This window comes from Ptychodera flava, chromosome 18, assembly GCF_041260155.1.
Source record: "Ptychodera flava strain L36383 chromosome 18, AS_Pfla_20210202, whole genome shotgun sequence".
In the NCBI taxonomy this organism is placed as follows: Eukaryota; Metazoa; Hemichordata; class Enteropneusta; family Ptychoderidae; genus Ptychodera; species Ptychodera flava.
Window position 1 is genome coordinate 9,098,180 of NC_091945.1, and position 24,852 is coordinate 9,123,031.

The 24,852-nt window shown below is 36.4% G+C and overlaps 1 protein-coding gene across 3 annotated transcripts; it reads left to right on the forward strand.

Moving 5' to 3' along the window:
* The first annotated feature begins 23 nt into the window (after positions 1–23).
* Positions 24–23,669, forward strand: LOC139116784 (signal peptide peptidase-like 2B). 3 transcript variants are annotated; one of them, XM_070679437.1, is made up of 15 exons: positions 24–91; positions 1,578–1,694; positions 4,904–5,089; positions 5,697–5,789; positions 7,345–7,487; positions 8,432–8,601; positions 9,920–10,016; positions 10,428–10,620; positions 11,996–12,070; positions 12,384–12,440; positions 13,060–13,162; positions 14,198–14,275; positions 14,951–15,105; positions 16,864–16,987; positions 18,683–22,757. In XM_070679437.1, exons 1-14 carry the CDS (start codon positions 32–34, stop codon positions 16,972–16,974), a joined length of 1,638 nt encoding a protein of 545 aa, XP_070535538.1. In that variant the 5' UTR covers positions 24–31; the 3' UTR covers positions 16,975–16,987; positions 18,683–22,757. The 3 variants fall into 3 exon arrangements, with proteins under 3 accessions (XP_070535538.1, XP_070535539.1, XP_070535537.1); XM_070679438.1 differs by lacking the exon at positions 16,864–16,987 and having other exon boundaries at positions 14,951–15,131; positions 18,683–23,669; XM_070679436.1 differs by lacking the exon at positions 16,864–16,987.
* The last annotated feature ends 1,183 nt before the right edge of the window (positions 23,670–24,852 follow it).

The window sequence follows — 24,852 nt, forward strand, 5'->3', positions numbered from 1 at the left end:
CTACGAGGTCCTTGTGTGACCTTCTCTCAAAATGGCTTCAGGTAGTGGAAGTACACTGCTGCTCATCGCGACATTTCTGACAATTACCCAGGTATGGTGATGTTTTAGTGTTTCAAAAATCCAAATGAAGTATACGGGGTGTTTTTATTATCTGAAAATAATCAACCTGATGGTCTTAAGTGAGGACTAATGTGTGAATAATCAATTTACGGAAATTTTACGGGCTCGGCGATGTAGATGGTGTTAGCTACCGAGTGAGTCAGTGTTGGTGATACACCTCACACGTAATGTTTCGTCGATACGCTCAAGAAAACCAGTCTACACCGGAGGCCTCATCCAGATCAATTTTGTACATGGAGGCTTGTATGAATATCGATACCGTGTACAGTGTCAGTGCAACGTTGCCTTTCGCGATCGTTTGTACAATGATTCGACACACACTGCAGATGCGGCAGCTGTGCTCAATCTTTATCACGTGACAGGTAAAGCGTCGGAGGCGGATGTAATTTTGCCGTCTTACAGTTGTGACAGTGATGCAATAAATACCTACCTTGCTCAGCCATTTTTATTGCAATGTAACACACTTACAGGTACAGCCAACCGGCACAGATTGATTCTGTTCCGCATTTCTTAATACAGGAAAAGTTGTTAGCCGCCAGTACATCATACATGTACACAAACATGTAGATGTACATGTACTTTCCACATTGACTGTACTTGCCATCAGCCTCACGGTATACCTTGACAGCTGTGGATAGAAAGTAATATTTCATAGTTGATTTATGTTAAATTCATCTGCAGTAGAAACACCTTTTGGATATAAAGCTAAGTTCAAGGGCTGTTGTCATTCACGTCAGATTGTGTAGCTGAGCTAGTTTGGTGGCCTCAATCTCCAGAACACTACAGCAGCTGAAAAAAATAAATGTATTGATTATCCTCTCAGAATTTTTCTGTATTCAGTTAAGCTTTTCCCTTTCCAAAATTACTAGCGCTAGCGATATTCACACAATACTTTTGCTTTCAACTCACACTGGTGTTGTATAAAAATTCTTCTGTTCTGCGGAAGGCAAAGTGTGTGTTTCAGTACTCCACCATTGTGGAAATGTTTATAACCACCAAAAGTAAAAATAATAAGACAAAAAAAAGGACAATAAAATCCATGAATCAAGTCAATGATAGAGACACCTATCTCTGTGTGTGTGTTTTTATGAATAATATGTACATTCTTTTGATATGTGGGTAAATGCTATACAGCATATTTGTTGTTAACAAGCAGTATAACACTCAACTCATAGCATGTGCTGTGCTTGTCAGTATATTTTTGACCAAAAGAACCCCACCCAAACTGCCATCCATAGCTGAAAATTTCATCCATACACTGAATCATTTCAAATATAAAGGTCTCAATGACGCTGTTGTTCAAGACATTACTCAATATTCTGAAAGATTCTCTGCCATGGACAAAGGCTATTTTAGATGTGGCTGATAGGATATAATTTTCAATACAGATGTTTTTTACCTTGATTTTCAATACAGATATTTTTTACCTTGAACGTATGTTTTCCATCGCTCGATAGGTCACAGCAGAGTATGCATTGCTTAATGTCAAAGATGGAAGTGATGAGGTCGGCAAGGAGTACTGCTTGATGTTTAACCCTCAATTTCAAAAACTACCAGAAACCCTTGAAAACATGGTAAGTACTCATGAAAAAACATGTAAAAATACCATGGCATTTATTGTCCTTATCACTATGCCCTCGATAAGTGAGGGTGATTGTGAAGGATTCAAATTGCTTAGCAACAGTTGTTAGGGGCAGAGGGTTATATCTAGAAAACAAGTATTTTTGATTGTATTTATGAACCATTGACTGTCGTGAGCTGTAGACGTAATAATATCACAAAAAATGCAATTGAGTGAAACAAATTTTAAAAAAGCGTTAGCAAAACCAAGTTTATTAAGACAGATATGTAGCTTGGACACATGATTCTGCTTAATTCCCAATTCCCAACTAAACGTGAGTTTGTTACTTTGTTAAAACTGCGTCTGTCTTGAACTAGAAAAATATGTTCACCCTGTATTCTTGTCAGTTTGTTCAACTCTGAACAGATTTCCAGATGCACTCCCTGGTAATCTATGTGCTGACATTTACTGTACGAAAATTTTTCATATCACTGAAAACTGTTTTTCACATTTTTTGTTGATAACATTAACAGAGAGATATTCTCAGTGAAGTGAATTTTGAATTTTACAGATGAAGTTGTGTTATTTTTTGATAAATAAAAAGGTGACTGGCAGAAAGAATCTTCAAAAATTTTGGATTGGTTGGTGCAAGCAAAAGCGCAACCTCTACATCACCAGCTTCTTTGTATAAACACTGTCCCTCTACCATTGGAGACACTGTGGTACAAAGTACAATCCCAACTTTCCAATTGAAGACATTTGGATTGTATGCAATTTTCAAGGTGAAAATGTTAATCCCTTGACCTCTGTCGATATGTAATCCTCTTTCTAAATCATTCATACATGTAGTTGATCGTACAAAGAATAGTCAACAATAGGCGATATTTTTGCATTATATTTTGTTTGTCAGTAAATCAGTACAAAAATTAGTCATGAGTCTCCTGTAATGGATGCTTGCATTTCTGTTCCTTGACATGGATATAGAGTTGTACCACGGTAACCTCCTGTTCAGACAAGCTGAAACAAAAGACCTGAGAGTGTAATGTGCTTTACAAAAAAATTCTGTTTTGCTTACAGCATGATCTTAAAGCATGGCAAATAGGGCTGTTTGTAGTAATTCCATTTCAAGGGTCATAGTGTTTCAAAGTGAAAGCAACTCTCAAAGATTTCCACAAATATCTTCACAATGTCACATGGTGTATTAACGAGAACCCCCATTGGCCAGATTGAATCTTTTTGAAATTCTGTTTTTTGCCTAAGACCCTTAAAAAAGTGTGAATTGAAGTCCACAATGGGTTTCAATATCAAGTAATGCATTTCTTCAGTAAAAGAATATAAACAGCCCTATTCGGACAATTATTGGTATTTTATGGATGATGTACTCGTATCAAACCAAATGAAATTTGTTGATCGTTGTTTGAACTGCATCATGCCAAGTGAATAAAGTGAGTGTTCCTCCCACAAAATGTAACCTGGTAATTGTGAACTGCACACCCTCTGGAGAAGGGGATCAATATCAATAAATATTTACACCAAACTTGGTACATTGACAAAAAAGAAAGTGCAGTCTGTGTTAGTGTCCCTTCCCAGGGCCTTTTATAAGGGTATCTATCTCATGTTTCAATATGTATTGGTTTATCAACCACACAGAGAACCAGGATTTTATCAAAGATGTGATGGTGAATGAATGGTAGATTAATATAATCCCACACCCCAACGGGTTGGGATAGAATGTCTCACACGAGTTGGGGAATTCTGTCTCACACGAGCCGAAGGCGAGTGTGAGACAGAGTTCCCAACGAGTGTGAGACATTCCATCCCAACCCGTTGGGGTGTGTGGATTATTTTTCTCACGTCCCTCCAATATCTTTTGAAAATTGCATTTTATTTAGGTTTATACTGTCAAAACCAAGCACCCGATTGCCCTTGTTTCATTTGTATCATTCCGCAGAGAAAAATGAAGTTCTTTCATGGATGCGCATATCAAACACGTTAACATGTACATTACCGATATGGCAATTTTGTTTTGTTGGTCAGCCACAAATTCTTCCAGGTAATCTGAGGAAATGTTGCGAAACAGCTCTGGTGGCCATCTGTTAATGACATTGCGTGAACGCCGTCGTCTGCTACAGCCCGTTGTGCAGATGGCTCGCTCATCGAAGTCTTTCGCCGACTGTATCGCTGTAAAGTCAGTTCTTCTCCAGAAAATATGTCGACGAGTGTAAACAGCGATAGGCTTGTAATAATGGCCTGAATTCTCCGTTACAAGATAAAGGCGGTCATCCTCCATGTCTTTGTTGCCGACGCTGACGGTACTCAAATCTAGAACAACCTGTTCACACTGCGGTTCAGTCGTCTGCCTGCTATAGTGCCAGTTGTATATTACGCGATGTTCTATTCGTCAAATAATTCGTGCAGAGAACTGGGCGCTGAGCAGAATTGACCAATCAACATACGTTTCACATACGAGGTGTTCGTTCGCGCAACAATACAGAGTGTGAGAACAAATTGATCTCACACTGGTGTTCTCACACTCCCAGCGCACTGGGGACGTGAGAATTTGTAATCCCACAAGTTAACTTGTAACAACGTGTAACATGCTGTACTTTACAGCTGAATAGTGTAATTATAAAAATAAATGCTCGCTGCTGAGGGTAGACATTTTGTCGAAGACTAAAATAATTTCTCTTGAGGTATTAACATTGTGAAAAAGACCAGTAAAATGATATAAAGACATAACTTTCACTAATTAGATTTGCTATGACACACTTACTGGCTTAACCCTTTGAGTGCTGTAATTTTTCCTGACAAATTTTTAATGCAACATTTTACCAATTTTTGTGAATTTTTCTGTAATTTTTCTGATCATTTTGGACCACCAAACAGACATTACATTTCATCGGTCACAGTTTTCATCAAAATTTTAGTAGCAAAAATCTGAAAAATTTGACTGGAGTACATTTTATAAAGGCAACAAAAAATGACTTTGCCGCTCAAAGGGTTAAAGTGATAGTGATTATGATAGCATGTATCATACATGGTACTATATGTAGCATTTGACATGTGATCTTCAGGGGACCTTGATTTTTATACAAATTTTGAATAACAATCTGAAAAGGTTACTTTTAGTTTGATTGCAAATATCTTTACAACATTACAGATAACCATGTAAGCAGTACTATAATCATCAAACTGAAATTTTCATGTTAATTTTTTTTCCAGAAATATCATCCCTATTTAAACTTGCTGCCATCCATGTTGTGTGAGACTCCTGAAGATCCCAGTGTACTTGAACAGAAGATTGTACAAGCAGCCAGGGGACAAAGGAACTGTTCATTTTTTGACAGAGCCAAGATTGTACAAGACAGTGGAGGAGAAGCTCTTGTTGTTGCAACTAAGGGTGCTGTGGTGAGTTGAACTTATGAATGTCAGCGAGCAGTTATTAATTTGAAAAAATTTCCAGTGAGTTCTGAGATGCAGAACTGAGAGTCTTAGGTATATGTGGGTTCATGTACTGATGGGGAGGTGTTTTTGACTATACGTCATCCATTTTGGGTACAGAGAAGGGACGTCTTTTTGACCAAATGCATTGCACAAGGGGAAGAGTATATTTCACTGTATGGGTTGGGAGTAAGGTGATGTTTCCATCATATGTGATCCATTTGGGGAGGGTGTGTAGAGGTATTGACAATACCTGATGTAGTGTTGTTTGCTGGCGTACCATTGATTTTGTGTTCTGTAAAAGTCTGTACTTTCATTGTATTATCAGAATTCTTGTGACCCATGTACATCAGTGATATGCAGTAATTTTAAGATCACAGGGAAGAAGTGACTTCTGCAGGTGGCATGCACCTGTCACCAAATCAAAAAAGTTACAGCCCAGCGCATCAATCATTTCAAGTGCTAACAGTGAATAGAAAACACAGTCTTTATTGTTTTTTGTGGAAGTTGTTTGTGATTTGTGGATATTAATTACGAGTGATTCATTTTGTAATTTCTGAATTCCTATTTTCAGTTCACACCATCAGCCAATGAAAGTGCCGGGGAGTTTGAGGCAATACATATTCCAGTTGCTGTCATAGCCATGGAAGATGCTGAAGCCATCCAGGTAAGGAGACTTTGAAACAATGAATTTCATGGATCAGACAACTTTTGTTTAATTACTTGTTGATTATTAAGAAAGGAGATACAATATTACAATAATGTTAATACTGTATTTCAATGCAGATATTATTAAACTATAATCATTTAGGCAGACTACCAATCTCATCATTTGAATGTGCAGAAAGTTTGATCTGTGATGTGAATGAATATGAGATATTCTGTTAGGTAAATCATACATGTAACCTGCAAGTTTGTAAACTGTAGCTTGTTGAAGTTGAATGGAGAAATACATTGCATACTTCATGGAAATTTAGAGCTTTATCACAACCCATGCTTTAGGATGAGGACAACCCTCAAAAATTTTAACAGTTTTACAGATAATGAACACAAATAGTATAATATAACAGGTAGGCATATAGCAAAGTGACTAGTTAGAGAGTAAACTGTCAAGTTTGTACACCATTTCTGAAAATGAGACACAGAATACTCTATCATAGCTCTTGTTACAGATACTGTATCATGACCTGTGTATCTGATCACAGTGAAAGTACATGTATCAGCGTAGTGTGCTAGTCTACATTTGGCCGACGTAAATGACCACCTGTTGTTCACTGTTTTACTGTTCTGCATTTTCATCAGTCAATTCAAACACCAAATAGCTGTATTGTCAAACAATTAGCTGTGCCAGTGCCATATTGCAGCCTGTTCCTAGACAGTTTATTATGTATCACAGTACTGTAGATTTCCCAGAATTCATTATGTTTTGTATCCTCGAAGATACCTGAGTGAAGTCTACCATATCTCCCATGTGTAGACAAATTCACAGTTTATCAAAATTTTGAAAACGTACTTTTATGCACACCATTCTTCTAAATTCTCATTTTAAATAATTTGGAAAATTATGCATAATTGAGAGAGGAGATAACATTTTTGTGAAATTTGCCACAGATTGTCCTCAGCCATACAGAATAATGTGATGAAAAGTAGGGAGACTAGTTGCACCTGTTTTATGAAACAAAAGGATATTGATTTTTGCAAAGGAAGTGACAAAAGAAATTTGCATGCTAAGTTTTCTCAAAGAATGACCCCTTCAGTTCGTCATAACTTGCTGCCCAAAAAGCATGGCATTTGTAGTATCTAAAGAATGTGACTTTTCTGGTTGCTTAGCGGTTATTTTGAAACTTTCGATGATATATCTAAACGTACTTTTACTAGAGATATTATTTAAAATTATTCTGATGCTGAACATAAGTGCTTACATGCAGAAATGAAAAAGTTTTTAGAAAAGTAACCTTCAAGGATACAAATCATAGAGAATTGTGGGTAATGCATTGTACTGTGTGTATGGCTTTTGACGCTTTCATCAGTACACAAGAAAAGGGAACTAGCAGTCATTCTCTTACAATGTAAAGCCATCCTGTCTATTGCATAGTACTTAGCACAGTCTTGATTATTTTATACCAACAAATTTCAAAGCTGTGTTGTTGATTTATTAATCAAATGAGTAACAGAGCTCCTGGCACTTCATGTGTATCTTTACACATTGTGTTTTATAACAGGCCCTGGGTGACAACGTTGCTGCAGCCATGTATGCACCATTGGAAACTGTCAAAGTGGATTATAATCTGATCCTTATCTGGGTTATGGCTGTAGGAACTGTTGCTATTGGTGCTTACTGGTCTGGTCTAACAGCTCATAGGTTGTAAGTACAGGGTATATTTTGTGTTTATGATATCAGGTCTACCATTTTAGATCCCATGCATGACTCGATGAGATAATAGTTTGTTTTTAGTCAAGAAATCTTCTTGGAAAAGCAGCCTGATTTCAGTCTTTTCGGACACCATCGCAAAGTGCCTGGGAATATTCTCAGACAGAGCTGTTCACATGTTGTGATTTAAAAACTAGCAATGTTGTGTTTTCTGGTCCTTACAGCCTTGACTCTTGATGTGTGTGTGCCCCTAGTAAGTTTTGTAGCTTGTAGTCCAAATGTGGAAGGATGGTAAAGAAAGCTACCCAATACAAGTGAAAGAGTGAAATAAAACAACAGCGTTTGAAATTCATGCGGAAAATAACCAGCTCTCATAGTTATATCTTGCATACTGTATACTCCATATTCAGTACCACACCTCTGATCTCAGCAAACCAAAACTTAAGACTTACTGTAATTCAATCTGTCTTAGTCGGTGACATTTCATCTGCCAGGCTGAAAATTGATCTGCTCCATGTAGGTTCTTATGCACTACGGTACACTGGTGACACTTTGGTTGAAACCATTATGATCCGTTAGGTGTAACATTCAACTATTTTACCAAATTTCTTTCTTTCTGTGGAAGAATGTCTTTGCATTAGACAGTTTTCAAACTTTTGTCAAATTCTTTGTCAAAAAGTTTCTTAACCCTGTTCGGAGGTAGAACTGCAAAATGTCATAGGTCACAGGCCAAAAGGTCTACCCTTCCACTGAGCAAGTTAGTTTTATGAATAGTTTTCTGTACCAAAATAGGACATACAGTACTGTACATTTGTAAATAAAGAAGGGCCCTCAAACTGTTCACGTTTTAGTACATGAATTTGCCATGAAAGATTTCTCACCAATTGTGACTGTAGTGTATTCATTTTGTGATCATCAACCCTGTTGTTATCTCCTAGAGAGAAGAGAAGGATGCTGAGACGTCACCATGGAGGCTTAGAAGATGGCAAGTCAGATACTGATGATGAGGAAGAACCAACGATGGACGTCAACGCCATCATGATCATTGTATTTGTTGTCATGATCATCACAATGCTGTTGCTGCTGTATTTCTTCTATAACTATGTGGGTTAGTATTTGTGCTGTATCTGTGTCCATGAAATGGTATCCAAAGGTGTTTATATTGAAAGGTTTCATAGGGTTTCAAGGAATCTAAAAACTTTAATATTAACACTATTTGATCCTTTGGATGGAAGGTCCTACGAATGCCATGGCCTTCTGTATGCCATATACTATTAGCTGTAGACAGAGATACAGTATCCCCAAAAATTATTTAGTATAACTTGATCTTAAACTCGCTGTGATGGTCACTTGGGCAAATATTTCTGGATTAGTTTTTTGGTTTCTTATTGAATCGTTTTAAAGTCTTCTTTTAAGGATGGTCAAAATTTTGGTCAAAAATTAAATTTAGAATTTTTCCTCAGAGCCATTCATTTGATTGCTTTGTTTCGGGTACATGTGTTCCCTCAGCCGGAGTGGAGTCAGAATTGTTTAATTTTTGATGATATTAAATAATTTTTTTTCCATTGTAAGTAAAGTTTTAGCATAGTTGATAATTGATTTTGGCATGCATGGCTTGGTGGCTCAGTTACGCAAAAATGTGTGCAGTTTGCCAGATGAACACTTGCCAGATGTATGACGAAATAAGAGCACAGTGTGCATATCAAAACCAAACCAAACCAACTGATAACAAACTTTACAGCTGGCCTTTGACCACATTTCACATAAACCAGAGTTCATCTTTGTCTAAATAGTGTGACAATTGTCTTAGATTGTGACATGCAAAAGTCCAAAGGACTTCAGTGCCCCCTGGGCCCCATGTTTCACCGTACTTCACTCCACCATCTAAGCGGCAAGAAGCCTGTTTACAAAATGAGGTACCCATAACCCACACTAACCAACTGAGCAGTAAGGAGTGAAATACCTTGCTCAACGGTCCTACACCCCAACAACCATATTCAAGCCTCAACTTTATCGTCCCCTAGTTGTGAGACAACTGCTCTGACGATACCTACATGTAACTCTGGATTACAAAGTGATACATTCCTGTATATAAGAAGTACACTGAACAAGTAGTATTGCTCACAAAACAATGTTAACACGAATGTAATGAGAAACAAAGCAAAAATATTGAGCCTATTGTTTCTCTTGTAGAATGTAGAATTGATAAGAGTAGTAGTTGTGATGAATTCAAATGTATGCATGTACTTCATATTTACAGCAGACCTCCCAAGTTTTGTATGTAAATGACAATTGATAGAAACCAGAGTATCTGTATGAATGGAATCCCAGACCTTCAACACCGTTGCGGTCTAGCTTTACAAAACGTGAAAAATGTGCTTAAATTGAATTGAACAATAGAATTGTACCTTTGTTTTCTTTACTAGTGTATATCATCATAGCTCTGTTCTGTTTGGCTGCTGCCGCTGGGATACATGCCTGTCTACTGCCACTTGTAAGGAAGATTCCTATTGGTGAATACAGGTAAATGAACAGTTGTCAATCATGTAGAACATGTCAAGATGAGGAATTCTTCCCTGTACATTCATTTTCAGTGGTTCTGATTTTCTTTCCCAATGCAGGATGGTGATTAAGGTCGATTCCAAGTTGCGTCACAGTTTTGTCATTAATATGCAAAAACGCTGGTATTTGTCCAAAATATTCAACAAGACTTTCAGAATTTTAAGTCATCCTTAGATGACAATAATTCATGTGAGCTTCGTTTTGTGAGGAGATTTATTACACTGCATTACGATTTGAAAACATGGGAGTACATATTCCAAAGTATTGTCAAATTTCCCACAGATCTATTTCACCTTTAGGGGATTTCAGAGCTTACATGTATGTATATCTAAGCCCCTAAATAAAAGTATCTTTTGTGTGTTTTTATTGTAGAATTCCACCTAAGGAACCTATGTGCGGTATGCAACCTGAGATCCGCAGTATAATCCTGGCTTTCTTAGCGATTGCCTTCTGTGTGCTCTGGTTTGTGTTCCGACACGAAGAATGGTCCTGGATACTCCAAGATTTGATGGGAATCGCGTTCAGTATTCACTTACTGAAAACTATACGATTACCAAACTTCAAGGTAAGATCTCACCATCCTTTGTTGCCCAAATCTCTTACATCCAGGGACAAAGTAAGATATATTTCACCATGAAATGTTACAGGTTTGTTGTCATAGCAATATGGACTTACTTTGTCTAAGCCTTCAGTGAGCTGCCAGGCATCACAGACCTTTTAGTCTATGGCCATGGCAACCGCCAGGTGAGCAGTCAACATAATGTGTCTCATCAGTTCCTTCTCGGTTGAATTATGCTCTGTTCTGTTATATTCAAAACTTTGCTTGAAAACATCTTCCAGGTGAAGACAAATTCGTGTAGGACATTCTATATTTATCTGTTCTGCCAGCATGACATCATGTGCCAGAGGGCAGGTGATCATTTTTGGACAGACATGCCCTTTTGCCTATAATGCTTTCATTACATACTTCTCCCACAAAATTTTCATATCAAATCTTTTGTTCAATTGTAAATGACCATCATATGTGTGATTTTCATGATAGGCGAAAATCTGTAAGAAAATTAAAATGGCTGTCTTCATTTGAGAAGGGCATGAACATATTTACATCACTGTTATGTGGTTTGTGGATTTTTCATGCATAATTTTGTACATGTGGGATTCCTGGTATCTGTCATGAAAATTTTTTAATGGGATCATTTTAAAATCTCGAAGTTGTCAATTTGAAAGTAGTTCTAGGTCAGTTTCAGTCAAATGATGACTGTGCCTGCTAGATCATCAACAAGTTATCATTGAATCCTATTGGGAACAAGATGATTGATACCCAAGACATGACATAACATATGTTGTGAACGTTATCGATCTGAACACTGCTGTCACTGAAATTTACTGCTTCAATATTTGTGGTAAATATTCAAATTGACCAATCCCAGACGGGACCTTGTGAGTCGAGACAAAAATTCATTGAACATGGTTTGAATACCTGACTAAGAACATAAATCTAAGAAGAAAGGTTGTTAGTATTCTTCATACATTTTGTAGGTATAGATGATAATAAGGAAAATTTTTTCTTAAAAATGAAACATTTACAATCTCAGCACTTTACCTTTTCCCTTTCACTACCAAAACTTGGTACATTCCCATAGATTTCAATAAGAATGGACTGATCTACATACAGGAAAAAAGGAGGGGGAGCATTGAAAGGAAATCATTTACTGTACCCTTTAATATAGCTAAACATGTATTCAGTGAGGTTACATTATACATGGCAGATACTGTGCCTGCCTACATCAGAAATATTATATTCCATTGAGTACCACAAATGCCTGGATACCAGACCTCCCCGTCCCATACCACTAAAACAAAACACAAGTGTTTTACAGTTCAATTTTGTACTTGTACATGTAATTACAGATTATTTTTTTCCTTTGTTTTTGTTACAGATATGTTTCATCCTGCTGGCTGTACTGTTTGTGTATGATATTTTCTTTGTATTTATAACACCATACATGACAAAGGTAAGTCTATTGAAGCAGGAACTCATAGCATACATGTACATATGTACTGAAGCCGTACACCTTCATGTCAGATTACTGCCTACTCCAAAGTCCAAAATTAAAGCATTCTCTGGTGTTATTTCAAAAGTAATTGCAAATGAAAACAAAAGTGAAAGTATATGTGTAATTCAGGGTGGTATGAGCACAAAGTGGAGATCATATCATGCTGCTAGTCGGTTCAAATTCCAGTCCAGGGGTATGCTGTGACATTAGTTTTAGTTTTAATTTCTACATGGTTTCAAAATTTGCTTTCTGTTCATCTTTGTTGTCACAGAGCGGTGAGAGTGTGATGGTTCAAGTCGCCACTGGAGGAGGTGATGCCAAGGAACAGGTTGGTGGAACAGATTCCTGATTAAGTTTCATTTTCTACAGAATTCCCTCATGAAAAAGGAGACTTAGTCAACCTAAATCTTTGAAAGAATTGCTCAGTGCAGGCAAACTTTGAAAGATTGAAATGTCTAAATCTTGTTCTCCAAGAGATATTTTGAAAGTAGCATGATTGAATGATCTGTATGAATGTAAGTGTTACAGATTTTTAGGAAGATTTTTCAAGTTTTTCCTTGTATATTAAGTGAAGATCTTTCACCAAAAGATTTATTGCACCAGTGTGATGTTCAAAATTGGACATGTCATATTGAAACAAAGGTGTCCAGAATTACTTTATTATGGTAGAATATCATAGAGGTACTACTATCGTTATGAATTTCCCTGTACAATGGATTGACTGATTGCATGTGGAACATGCAATGATAGTTTGAAAAACTGAGAGATCACAAACTAAATGTTTGGCAAAGTATTGTCATTTCCTTCATGTTATATTGCAAAAATTTCTAACTAATGAAATCACATTTTTGAAGCACATTTTCTTGCACAAGGTGGTTTCATTTTAGTCGGAAACATGTCACAATCATCTGCAGAAATTCATGCCTGTATTTACCTTTTACACACAGATTCCTATAGTACTAAAAGTACCAAGATTTTCATACTCTCCGTATGCCATGTGTATTGGTGTACAATACTCCTTGCTTGGATTTGGAGATATCCTAGTCCCAGGTGAGACATCTACACGGAAGAGGGATTCTCTGAATTTAGGGAGGGAGACAAAGTTGGATTGATAAACCAACTGACGATTATTAAAAGACAGAGAAATGCTAGAAAATGCATTTATTAATAGCAGCATTGTGACATTCTGAAGAGACAAGAGTGTGATAAACAGTAAACCGAGAAATGCTAGTAGTGTGTATTGTACACATGCAAATCGGTTTCATGTGCCAAGAGATTTTGATATTTTCATAAATTGTTTACTTGTGTAAAAATGCTCTTTCATATTGTGTTTGATACTTATCACCATTGGTATTGAGAGGAAAAAAGTTGGATTTATTTGACTGGGGAAGAGATAAAGTTATTTCTACCTTTGTCGAGCATCTCCTTAAGGTTGCATTATTTCACAGATGGTCAACTGTTTTTGTAAACCAATTTGGCAAATTAATGACAACTGAGCTGAAGAATTCACTGTTTGCTTAGATGGAGTCTTTGTACTGGTACTGTAGTAAGTGCCTTGAACCGAAAGACTAACTTTTGCTCAAACCTGTGTCAAGGAAACGTTCAACCATTGTCATTCAAAATCAAGGATAAAAATGGGGGAGGGGGAGGGGGGGCACCGTGCAAATTTTAGACTAGAGAAACAAATTACCCAAGATTTACCGATATTTGAAATTCAAAAATGGCCACAATCCCTGTTTTATTAATTCTAAGGGGAACATGAACTTTCAATTTTCACAAATAATATGACAACGTTATTTTACTTCAAGAGCCGCCAACAAGTGGTTTATCAGGAAAGCGGCGTAAAAATCTGAGTGTCCGAATATCTGTCCTCAAAGCACATTCTGCCGTAAAGGCAGCCTCAGACAGGCACTGGTTTCTAGCGTACATGTAGATGGATGTGGCTTAGTGTTGTTCAGCAGTGCCATCAATCTTGTAACAGTTTGGAAAGTGTTGTTCATATCAACAAGAAATGCTGTAGGTCTCAAAATCATGTCCATTGCTGTTCACTGTTAAATTATCATCAAATTTTTGTTTTTATTACAGGATTGCTTGTTGCATATGCTTGCCGTTTTGACTTCAAAGTCCACTCAGGGAAAATTTATTTCATTGCAAATTCTGTGGGTAAGTTATTTCCTTCTAAGTACGTTAATCTTTTCTGAAAATGTTCTCATGAAATGGATTTTAAAATGATGTGGTAATAAATTTGTACAAACAAAATGGTTTTTTTCCATCCACAGACAATAATTAAAATTTCAACAAGACATCCTTTATGAAATAAAGTGCTTCAATATATATACCAAGTCCTTTTGAAAGATGAAGTCTTTAGTCATAGTCATGCATCTTGACTCAAGAGAAAGTGCTTCCTGGAATTTAGATTCTGATTTCATAATATGCAGGTTACCACAAAACCTCTCTTTGAATAATTGATATTCAAAATTGGAGTGAAAATCTGTGTTACATCAATGCAGAAAAGCTGAATTACAATTTCTTATCAACAGTGATGTGGTGACCATAATTATTTTATATAGTTTGCAAATTGAAATTTCTTATCAAAAGATACATTTTACCAATTCACTAACAAACACATACAGACACACACACACACACACACACATATAGATAGATAGATAGATAGATAAATACATACATCATACACACATGCATACCATCCAATACTGACGATGAAACTCAATATTATTTTTCAAGGAGAAGCAATAAGGAAAATGATTCACTTTGAATCTCAATCCATGGCTGACCAAAATCCTGTCTGCTATTGTTTCTCTAATCTGTTCACAGCATATGCCATTGGTCTGGTGATCTGCTTTGTAGCACTGTTATTCATGGAAACTGGCCAACCAGCATTGCTCTACCTGGTGCCTTGCACTGTTGGTACAACCCTTGTGATTGGCTGGAGACGGAAAGAGCTGAAGCATCTTTGGACTGGCCAACGGGTGAATAGCCATTTTCATTGACAAACGTATGCTATAACTCTGTCCACGCATTCTCAGCTTTAACACATGTTCCTTGCCATCATGATACAATCCATTTCTCAGTTTCTGTACTTTTTAAACACAAGCTCCTTCGTTGTCTCCACTGTAATGTTCTGATCCACTCATAACTTTCATGGCAGTGTGTCTTCACATAACAGTACACATGAACAAATGTTATGCTTTATACATTGGGAGGTGACCATAACATCTGAGTGGAATCCCCAAATTGAGCAAAAATTAACCTGTTGCTTTGAATAAAATTCCTTACTAACCTCTCTTTATCAGTCCTATGTCTGCTATATCAAAGTCACATGCTATAGCCATGACAAAATAGTGCAGATTTTGATAAAACTAAGCAATACCGTGGCTGTGTCCATACCCTAAGTAATGGCCTTGTGTTTAAAGGGCCAGTAATACTAACTGTTAATGATTTTTTTCATTAATTTTGTTTTGTAAGTCAATTACAAGTTCCTATGTTGCCATCTACGGGCATCTGCTCACAAAATTTTGTGTTGAGACACCCACTACTGGGTATTTAGCTTGCTGACACTGTTTACATTTGATTTTGAATTCTAGTCTAGACCTTAATTGACTTGTCAACAGTAACAACGCAGTTTACACATATACAGGCTGAGTTGACAAGCTGAATACTTTGTATATCAACAGAAATTTTGGTCCACGTTAAAAACAAAAATGGTGAAAAAATGTTGAAAAGTTAGCATTCCTGGCCCTTTAACCCTTTGAACCCGGCTCGGACATAAATGTCCGATGACGTCATAGAGTACCAGGGGGTCAGGGTGCAAAGGGTTAAACACTTTGATGTCTATGACAAAGGTTTATTTACATCCTGAATGAAGCAACCCTCCTTCATGTTTGATCATACGCTGTCCCAGCCCCTTCCCAATCTAAAATGCTTTGATATATGATTTGCTCTGCCTCTATTATAAAACCTAACAGCTTATTGCAAGATAAAGCCTAAATAAAGTATTGATAATCAGTGAAGCAGTCTGAGTATGTTTTTCACACAAGAAAAAGAATACATGAAATTTACATGCAGATTTCAAGGACATTTAATGTTCTGTATTTTCCACATTAATGTGATTGGTGATGTGAAAGATGGATTACACAACTTTTGACAGTCATGCATTTTGCTGATGATATTGTTTGTGTCAACTTTGCTATAAATGTTAGGATATTTAGAATTGTCTGATTAGATTGTTTATATTTTTACTGTACGCACCAATCAATCAAAAGCATTTTATAGCGCCAAAATCCATTGCAAGGTAATGTTCTAAGGCGCTGAACAAGAACACAAAATCAACACCTCACAATATAATTGTGCCTTTGTTACATTACATGAATTCTTAAACCATGAATGATCCTGAGTTGTAGATGAAAATATTACATGAACTGTAGTACAGTATTCTTACATGTACAGTATTTGTCGTCTATTTGAATGTCTCTCATATTTCATATGAACTTTGGTCTGTTTGTATGTTGCCATATACGGATTCCACACAAAATTTTGTTTCATCTTCTAAACAATAGTGAAACTGTACATTGTATGTCATTGTAACATGTGACTGCATTCATCCAATCAGAAGCCATCAAGTAATTACATGTACAGTGACCATTGTTCATAAAATGTAGTGTTGTATCGTTGTCATTGTTTGTATGTTTTTTCTTTTCAATGTTTGTGTTCTGTGTTCGTTGTGTCAGGAGACACTTGCCAACCAATCAGAATCTGACAAAGGGGACAATTCCCGCAATGATGAATCTTGTACTAACGATACTAACGCTAGACCTGATAATGCCAGCAATGTTGAATGACGTATGAATTATTGTGAGTAGCACAGTACATCCTAAAGCAATGCCTTCTTGTGCTCCGTTTTGCTAATTGTGTTTAAACTTTAAAACATTAAAATTAATCAAAATGCAAATAACATCTAAGTTAAAGTTTCTCCTGATTATTTACTGTAAAAGGGGATCCTCTCTCAGAGCTCACTTTATCAACAAATCAATGGATCCAGACACTGATTTTTACTTTGCATTCTAATCAGTCATTAATCAACTTTGAGCTCAAAATCACACCAAGCCAATCAAATTGCTTTGATTTGAATATTGTATCCATGGTGATGAGATCATCGGGATGTTGATGACCTGAAAACAACACACATCTGCATTTCATTCTCCAAATCTATGCAAAATGTAGTGACTTCTGTATTTAAATAGCTGCAAAGTTCAGAAAGATGTATTGACTGAGTTGTGATGTTTTCACTGCACAGTAATAGCAATGGATCTATTCAGAAATACATGTAGTTGTCAAATGTCACAAATATGTTTTGCCTATACTATCAGCCTAATGCAAAACTTTACTAAACCTAAATTAACCCTGGAATGGCATTTGACAACATCTCTTTTCTTGGTCCACTGCTCCTAATACTCGCTGTCTGAGCTGAATGATGTATTTTTCCTTTGCATGAGAGTGGCTCTTTTTTTTACTAAAGAATCTCTATAATTCTGTAACAACAGTGATGGGTTTCCCAACATTTCAGTATGTTTGATTTCATTATGTACATTGCAGGGAAGAAAAAGATATTAGTTTTGTTCAATATTAGTGAGACAGAATCCATGAAATGACCTTTTGGCCATCTTTATATTCCTTAAAGAAAATGTTACCTGGTATTTATTAACTAATTTTCACTGTAAAGTTCATGCAACATGCGAAATCTTTGAGTTTCAGAGGACAATTGAGGTAGACCTGACCCTGAGGGTCTTTGTTGCTGAGTCCAGCAATTGTTAAGACATGGAGTTGTAAATGACTACAGAGCAGGCCATAGCAGACCATTCAAAGTGAGGGTAGCAGACCACTAGCAAATCTACTTTACTTGCTCTCACTAGTTTATTTATGAGGTTGCCATCACTCAATGGATCTCTCAGACACAGCGATATAGACTCTCAAAGTTAATCAATTTTTCAGCACAATATGATTCCACAGATATCTTGTTCCGATCAGAAATTAGTGCCCAGTGGTATATGTTTGAACTGGAGACTATGGTATCTTTGGTTAACTTTTTGCTAAAACATGTATAAAAAAGATAAAAAGTATGCCATAAATTTTAGCAATCAATTTTTGCTATGAAGAAAGTAAAAGTGTAAAAGTGTGAAATACGGTTTACTTTAACACATACTATGCTTTAAAACCAGACAATCTTCAGACATGACAAGCAAATAAAGCCAATTTAGGCAAACTTTTTGGAAGTGCCGGTTTCCCATCTTTACCAATGACTCCCAAACGAAGGCAGCGGGTGACAGCAGAAATGAAGGTAATGCATCTAGGGTTTGCACAAAGTGAGGACATTTCATGGGTGATTTTTAAATTAAATATAAAATGAGGGAAAAATATGTGAAACATTTACCAACACATAAACACAGTTGTTGGAGGGACAGCGATATAATTCATGCAAAGATATCACCATTGGATAGATCCTCACGATGGAATTATAATTTGTTAATATTTTTTGTTTTTGTTTATCAGGACGTTAATGGGACCACTGTGAATGTAAACGCAAGTAGAGATGATGTCACAGAAAGCCAGACTGAGTCCAATGAAACTGAGACCGGAATAAACCCAACAGATGCTGCAGTTGTTGATGGTGTGTCAGAGGAGACAAGGCCACTGGTCAATGATGATGAGTGAAGGGTCACTGTCAAGTTTGAGGTTAAAGGTCACTAGTAAAACCAGAATAACCTTGTCTGTTAAAACTTGCCATCAATAAACCAGGGTCTCGACTTTCAGCAAATCTGTCAATGATTTCCAACATATACTCATATATTAAGTCTTTCATTGCACTCAAACAGTACACATTTAATTCATCAATTTGCCTTTTTGCATGAATAAACAAATGCTCAAGTGTTATTTACATTGGTTTGGATTATGTTTCTATTCATGGGGGTAAGAAAATATTTTGGTATTTCATATTATTTTGCATGTACAGACCTACTTACGATATTGTTTCATTGAAAGTTTATTTGTTATAAATGTATATAGCCTGAATGGTCAATAGATGTACCAGTACCATATATACTTCTTTTGTTTGAAAATCAAATTTTTCAATAATTTATCAGCTTTGAAAATGGTGAGGTTTGATAGGTGTTTTGAGTCAACAGGAACAGTTTTACTTTTTGAGCATTCCACACTTGACGCAGTTAGTCGTGCATCAGCAATGGTTTGCCCTTGGACATTGAACTGGGAATTGTCCCCTGACAATGGAAGAGGAAATCATTTGCATATTGAAAGCAAAACAGTGCTTTGGTGATTAGATGATCTTTAATGTTAGCATCTATGGCAAAAATTTAGATGAACTGTATGTCTACGTATATGTATGGTAAGACATTGCTTGGACAGTTCAAGAACATCATAGAACATCATGCTTTCTTTATCTTAACCAAGGGGTGCTGAATTTAAAGTGTTATTTGTCACATAAAGCATATTTGATATTTGTTTTCAAAAGCCACAGATACTACCGGTAAATTCATGGGATGACTGAAGGTTAATAGGACACACCGTCAGCTCCAAATTAAAAGGGATTTTCTTAGGTTTCCAAATAATAAGTGATAGCATGAGTGTACTCCCTAGGTTACTAACAATTCAAACATTTTTTTTGTGCCCACTAATCTTCAGCCTTGCCAATCCATGGAATATATGATGGTGCAATGGAATGACACTGTAATTGAGTCTATGATATCTCAATCTGAATAACATCAGGTATCTGAACAATGTCATAGAAGTGCACAAAATGTACTCTCTTAAATTCTTCTGTTGAATTAGCATTTGGAGATAAAATCTCCACCAGTGATGTGCAATTGTTGGTTTTCTCAGTGGAGTGTAAATAATTGTTGGAAGAGCTGTTTCAAGAATGAAAGTGAACAACCACAGACCATTTTATTCATATATCGGTAGATAGTGTCAGCCAATGGCGTATTGTAGATCTGTGGTTTTATGGAACTAGAACTGCAAGTATTTTCAACTACATAAAGAGGTTTAGTTATATTCAAGTATGTGTGCCCATGATGTGCAACATCTTTGTTATGTGATAATCATAGGTTGCATTTATAATGGTGGGTGGGTATTTACTTGCACCAGGTAGTCATACCTTCTGTACTATTACTATTTTTTTTATTTTCTCGACATCTTTTGATGATGAAGGTGAACAAGTTCCTGAAATGTGACTGTAAGTAAGCCAGCATCTTTGATATCTCCATATTTTGCAGAGTTTACACAGGTACTGTACATGTACCTGAAGTGCACACTATGCTATACAGACACAAGCAATTTAAGGCAGGGATGGTACATGTATACGTCATCAAGTAAAGAAAATAAGGTGAAACGTACCCGAATTTTGCATGTTTCCTAAAGATTGTGTTGCAAAATCATCCAAAACACAACTGAACTGTAAAGTGGTAAAGATATGCCAAATTTCTCAAGGCTGCTGGCAGACATAGATATCATGTGTAACTAAACTTCACTAATTACTATAGAGACTACCTTATAAATGGCTATATAGACTACCATGTAAGTGCTATTGACTGAGCAATGTTTTTGGCGTACAAGCATTGTGATTACAAAAGACACACTAGCTCAACCATTTCCACACCAAACTAGAACTCAATTGCCAAAATGTATGGTATATGGCTTCTATTATTGACAGGGTCTTCAGTCTGGTTTTCTGTGCTTTATTGTGTATTACTAGGATATTTCACATTTTACTAATACATGTAATGTGTTCGTTTTCATGTAAACAGAGTCGCACTTCAGAAACTTGGCACTATGCCCCCTGTTTTCAAAATATTTCTGTAACAGTTTTCTAGCATCATTGGAAATCCAATCAAATATTGAACATTTCTTTTGAAAAATTCATTGAGATTTCAGTTGCATCCACTCATCTCATATTCTTGTTGTACTTCCAAAGGCATGATGACATGTCCAGAGTTAAAAATTCTCTTTCATTGCCAAATTTTAAAGTAACTCTCTATGCATTTCTGCAATCACTTCTAGAGTTCAACCAGTGTTAGGGGGTTTATCTTCAGAGTGAATGTGTTTGGGTTTTTTGCTTCCAAGATTTGTTTACTTTGCAATTGTATCTCTGTACTGGAGCTACAAAAAACTTGGTCCCTATTGTGAACTTAGCTTGCCTTTGCATTGTCCCAGAGATGAGGATTTGCTCAATTAGTGCTTTGTGTGATGTCACAATGTACCAAAATCTGTCACAGCTGACATTGGGTACCAAGTACATGTAGCAAACAGGTTGAGCAAAGTAGCATGAGAAACTATCAAAAGCATTCGCTTTCGTAACATATTTTAGAAGTGACAGCGGCAGTTTTGCCGAGCACTGTTACCATTCTTGACTATGATAATGTACAATCTTCTTCACCTTGATGTGATATCAACTTGAAAATGAATTCCAAATGCACTCTTTATTTCACCTGTCAAAGATAACAATGTTTGTATTTTATAAAACTCTGCTGCCTCAGTAATCACAGTCTTTCCCAGTTTAAGTAGTCTAGCATCTTAATATTATCTTTCGGCCTTTGTCCATACTCCATCTAGTCATGAGGTCCATTTTTAACGCCGTAGAATGTAAAACTACTCATTTAAATGTGAATGGGCTCCAGCAGAGACCTTTTGAAAGTCAATCAGTCTGAAATGATCCTCTCATGAGTGGCCTGTGATTAAAATGGGTGTTGCTCATAAAACTAGCAACAGAATGTGTGCCATAATTTGGCATTCGTAGAGATGCTAGACAACAGGTTAAGCGGAGTGACTATGAACGATAATTACAGGAATTATTAACTGATGTATAAAAGAGAAACAACTAATATTGCCAAAAAAATTCACCTCTCACTGCAATAAATAGAAGTCTTAACTTCCTGCAGAGCCAAAGATTTATAAAATTTTTGAGGTTCTGCATTAGACAAGACTACTGGCCTAAAAGCATCCTTTAATTGTGTCTTTACAGTTTTTGTAATTTAACATTCTTTTGAAATTACCAGAGTTTTGTCACTTCTTGTTTAGTCTGTTGTCATCCTCCCTAGAAAGTACAAAACAAATGTAAGAGGCTGCATGCTGTGACAATAGCAGGGTGAATTTCATCTGTAAAAAAACGATCTTCCATTCTGTATTGTGTTCTTCAAGTTATATATTCAATAGTTGTCGTATATATCCCTTGGAAATGTATCTTTCATGTTTTTTGTTCATAGTTCTGACTGTTCATGTAGACAGGCAGAATATTGATTGTCATTTCAAAGTTTGATATTCAAAGTTTTAATATCCTGCAAGGAAACAATCACAAGATATGTTTCAAGTTTGTAAAATCTTTTCATATTCTTGGTGATTCAGTTTAGTGTATCATTGGATCATAGAACCGGTGAGCTGCTTTTTACGTTACACGTGTCAATTCATGAATGTAGAAGATCAACTTCAAGTGTGAGTTAGGGACAACACCTACAGTTTCACCTAGCAAAATCAGAGGGTTGTTTTCAGATCATTTTCTGAATTGTAAAATGGGGTTTTTGGGTTTTTGAAGTAAAACTTGAAGTGTTTTTTCATTCTACATTGACATTGTAAAGCTGTTCACTGTGACAGTGTATCTATCCAAGTTATTTGTATTTATTCAGCTTAGTGCCTGAGTATTGTTCTGTAAAATGTACAGTTTGTGATCATTGAAGTTTCGTATTTGTGACAAGTGAGATGTGTATGGGTAATTTCCTCCCCGTTTCCCTGTGTACAGGTCCAGTTTCATCATTGGAAACAATAGGATTGGACCAAACCATGGTAGTCAAAGGGGTCAGTATTGGATGTCAGGTTGTGTTGTCTGTACTGTAATGGATCTTGGAGTTGGCATGTTTCAGAACAATGGTTTCATAATTTCAATTCTGCTAGGTTTTATGGCGTAAACAATCAGATTTATCAAAACAGTGTCAAGACTTTGTATAAGCTGAGCTGAGGCGGAAATGATAAACTTCGTCAAATGAATGACATAAAGTATCTCATGAAATCTGCGGTGCATAAAGCTTTTGCATTTGTAGGTTTTATGAGACCAATGCACTAGCTGTCAGATAAGGTGTATGTAAATTACAGATACAGTGTCTTTGACACATCACTTTGGATTGCCAACCCATTTTCCTTCAACAGATGTTGAAATGGAGCTATACATGTAATTCATGAAACTTGTACAATGCCATTGCAAGAAATAGAAAAAAATAATTCGTTTTGCCGTGTATAGTATACACAGTATTCATAACTTCTGAGAAAGACATTTACTGCAAAGTAATAGTGCAAAACTCTCAAGACAGTCTTGCAGTACAGTACTTTATTTGGAGGGTATAACTCTGTTCTTCATAATGAAAGCTGAGTCTGTACAGGATAATAAGTGCACACGTTTCTTCAAAACCAGTTTTGAATTTGTGTCATTTCATAATACACATCACCACTATGTACATAATAAAGAAGTTCAAGCAAAATACTATATTGCATTCAGTTTTTGCATTTATTATCATTTTTAGCTCCCGTTTGCCATACATGTATGGCAACTGGGATGTTATATTGTTAAAAAAGTCTGTATGTGAGATGTCTGTCTGTATGTATGTATCTATGTATGTATGGATGTCTGTCTGTCCATATCAAAAACTTCCAAACCACTGTGATGCCATGTGTGGTGTAGATGTGCCATTTATAAGATGAACTTTTTAGTCTCATCAATATGCAAATGAGGTAGAAAAAAAAGGCGAAAATGGTCAAAAATCAAGAACTCAGGAATCACTCATCTGATCGTTGTCATATTTGGTTTTAGTTACCTTAGGCCACACTCATTTAAAGGTCCATGAGCTGCACTGAACTCTGCGAAATTTGTCCAACCTCAAGGTACCTTCCCTTTCCTCAGATATTCATTGCAATCTGCAAATTGAACGATATAGTCATTAACTATGCCTCAACAACGTTTTTGTGGCAGAATGGGCAAGAAATTGAATTTCCCGCCATTTTCAAAATCTTGCCATGTTATGTAAAAAAACGGAGAATTGTTTGTCAAAGAGGAGTGAATCCCTTTCCCGACCTTTCAGTGGGTTGCATCATGTTGTATTTGTAAAGATTCAATGTGTACATGCGCCATTGACGCTGTTTATCATGCATGTAGTTGTATGGAGGCAGCCATATTTGGGTGCGGCACCCGTTTATTATTTGTTGTACTGAAACCTCCCCACGCAGTCCCACTCAGGGGATAATTATACTTGAGTAAACATCTCTGAGTCAGAACACTTCTATGAACTCATTTTAATCTAAATATAAAATCATGAACATTGTGCCAAAAGTTACAGCTCATGTGCCTTTACTATTGATTTGATGTGAAGATTTGCTGCTTTGTATTTTTAATGAATTTTTTCTCCATTTTTTTGCCATTTTGGTAAAAATAAATCTCTGAAACCAATGGTCTGGTTGCTTTAAAATTTGGTTTGGGGGTTCCTTGTATGATGACCAAAATAGGATTATATCTTAAAATGATGGTGAAATTTGTATTTTGGGGCAGTTTTTGCCATTTTTGGTCCAAAAATCTCCTTTGAAACTGTGTATGTCATTACTTTCAAAGTGGGTGTGCAGGCTCCTAGGAGTGACCTGAAGATGACTTGGTGAACTCAAGATGAAATTTGCAT